The 2273-nt window shown below is 58.3% G+C and overlaps 1 protein-coding gene across 1 annotated transcript; it reads right to left on the reverse strand.

Moving 5' to 3' along the window:
* Window positions 1-284: 284 nt before the first annotated feature.
* Window positions 285-1133, reverse strand: DICSQDRAFT_176113 (uncharacterized protein; the record flags this gene model as incomplete). Its single annotated transcript, XM_007371889.1, has 1 exon — window positions 285-1133. The coding sequence occupies one exon, from the start codon at window positions 1131-1133 to the stop codon at window positions 285-287; it is 849 nt and encodes a 282-aa protein (XP_007371951.1).
* Window positions 1134-2273: the final 1140 nt, after the last annotated feature.

Here is a 2273-nt window from a genome sequence, read left to right on the forward strand (position 1 = left end):
GTCTCGATTCTCCGATCCATCGATGTTGTACAGAGGAATAGGCTTCGCCAGCTTCCTCGTCGTGACCTGGTTCCGTGCCACAAATCGTCTGTGGAGGAACTTCGTGGTGGCGCCAGAATCGACCATGGCCACCAACTCCTTGCTTCGCTGCTTGCCGCTCAATCGTATAGGGATGTGGAAGTGTTGACCCGCATGGTCGACTTCATAGATTAACGACGATCCCAGTACAGCATAGCGACTATTGGTACACGAGCCCGCACGCGCAGCGTCCAGTGTGGCTCGGATCAAAAACCCTCCTTCTCCTTGGCGAGGCTGACAGCGGCAATGCGATCGCTGAGCTCCTTGAGCTGCGAACGGAGAGCAACCAGCTCGTCCGAGGTCGAGGGGTTCGAGGACGGGGTGGGGTTGGGCGGAGTAGCAGTGGACGCGGCTGCTTGCTGTCCTCGCGGGGGTTTCTTGCAGTTCCGCTGGATGTGGCCCTTCTCGCCACAGTTGAAGCAGGACCGTTTCTCAGGTCCACGTCGGTCCGCTGCTACTCGTTCGCCACGGCGGCCCCAGCCCTTGATCTTGGGCATCGCCTCGGCGCGTTCGGCCAGTTGCTGGTCCATGCGAAGCGCGACCTTCTGCGCCTTCTCTAGTGTGTCAACCTTGTGCGCCGTGACCGCAAACTCATTCTGGATCTTGTACGGCAAGCCATCCACATAGCGCGCCCGCTTGTCCTCGTCGGAGAGCGGAGTGCGTGCGGCGATAGCGTTGAAGTTCGCTGTGTAGTCCTTGGCCGTGCCGAGCTTGTGCGATGCCTTGCACAGCTTGACGAGTTCGGAGAGCGCGGCCTTCTTGTCATCGACCGCGCAGAAGTGGGCCTTGAAGGCCGTCTCGAAGGCGTCCACATTCAACCAAACAATCTTGCCGTCGGCGAGGTCGATGATGTGGGGCCCGGCCCATCGAGTGGCGTCGTCCGTCAACTTGTTCAACACCATGATCCATGCGAGGTTGGCCGCGATCGACGAAGCTACCAGCTGCGTATGGTAAAGCTTGGCCATGGCGGCGAAGCGAAGTCCGGCCTGAGCCTCCTTGCCATCGTAGTCTCGGGGTGCGAGTTGGCTGAGAAGCTTGGAGTCGATGGCTGACATGGTGGGAGATGGACTACAAGGGGATTGCACACTTGATTCGGAGTGTGATGGGTTTCGTGGGGGTCTCGGGGGTGGTTCGGTGGTTTCCGGAGGTTCAAACACACCTGAAGCTCGTCGTTCTAGACGATTGGTGACGAGCGAGATGGTGGTGTCGAGCGGGATACGAGATCCTCCGGCGGGAGATTCGGTTCGGAGAGAGCCGCCTGGGCTAGGGATATGGCTTGGGGCGCGGGTTGCTGAGCGACTGGGTTGTCTAGTCCCTGGTAGGCTGATGGACGCGAGTACACCTGCTCGTAGCGGCCGTCCTGACTCAGTTGTCGTTGGGAGGGGAGTCGCTAAGCGAACCTGGGTGAGCGCGCCTTGTTCCGCCTCAGGTCGTATGTGGTGTGGGAATTGGGACCAGTCGGTACCGCTGTTGTCCCCGTTGTCCAACCGGTGAGGGCAGGGTTGGCTCGGGCAGATGTGCCACCGCTGATAGTTGTGGTTGTAGTGCTGGTCTTCTACAGCGACGGGATGAAAGCCGTGGAAAAACGGGCTACAATCCAGGATGGAAAGGTGGGGGAGACAGTGATAAATGGAGTGTTAAACGTGGGAGGGCGCTGGTGCCTGTGAGGTAGTTTCTGTCGTGGCGACTAGGCGCGTAGACTCGGGTCGACGTTCGGCGACGACCCCGTAGGCGAGCGGCAAGGAGCCAAAAGGGGAAAGAGAGAGGGAGAGGGATAAACGTGACAGAAAACTCGACGAGGGCAGAGCGGAGGTCAGCACGAAGGCACGAGACCTACGAAAGCTAGTCTTCACGCAGACAGCGACAGACTAGTCCCAATGACCAAGTTATACATTAGCACTCAAAGGGAAATACAACACTATGGCCACTCACCTAGTCCCAATGACCAAGAGGTCGAGATGGGGACTAGGGAGCGCCTAAGGGGGTCCTTATATACTAGAGGGGCTGCTTAGCAACCAAAGACAAAGCGCGAGAGCGAGGCAGTGAAGATGACAAAGGAAGAACAAAGGGCGAGAAAGAAAAGGCAAGAGCATGGTGATCACGGGAACGGAGCATGTGGCAGTGGGAACGTATCTACAGTGTCCAAACTGGGATGGGCTAAGAAAGGAAATGGTCCGAAATGGAAGGTGGGCGTC

This window comes from Dichomitus squalens, assembly GCF_000275845.1.
Source record: "Dichomitus squalens LYAD-421 SS1 unplaced genomic scaffold DICSQscaffold_431, whole genome shotgun sequence".
In the NCBI taxonomy this organism is placed as follows: Eukaryota; Fungi; Basidiomycota; class Agaricomycetes; order Polyporales; family Polyporaceae; genus Dichomitus; species Dichomitus squalens.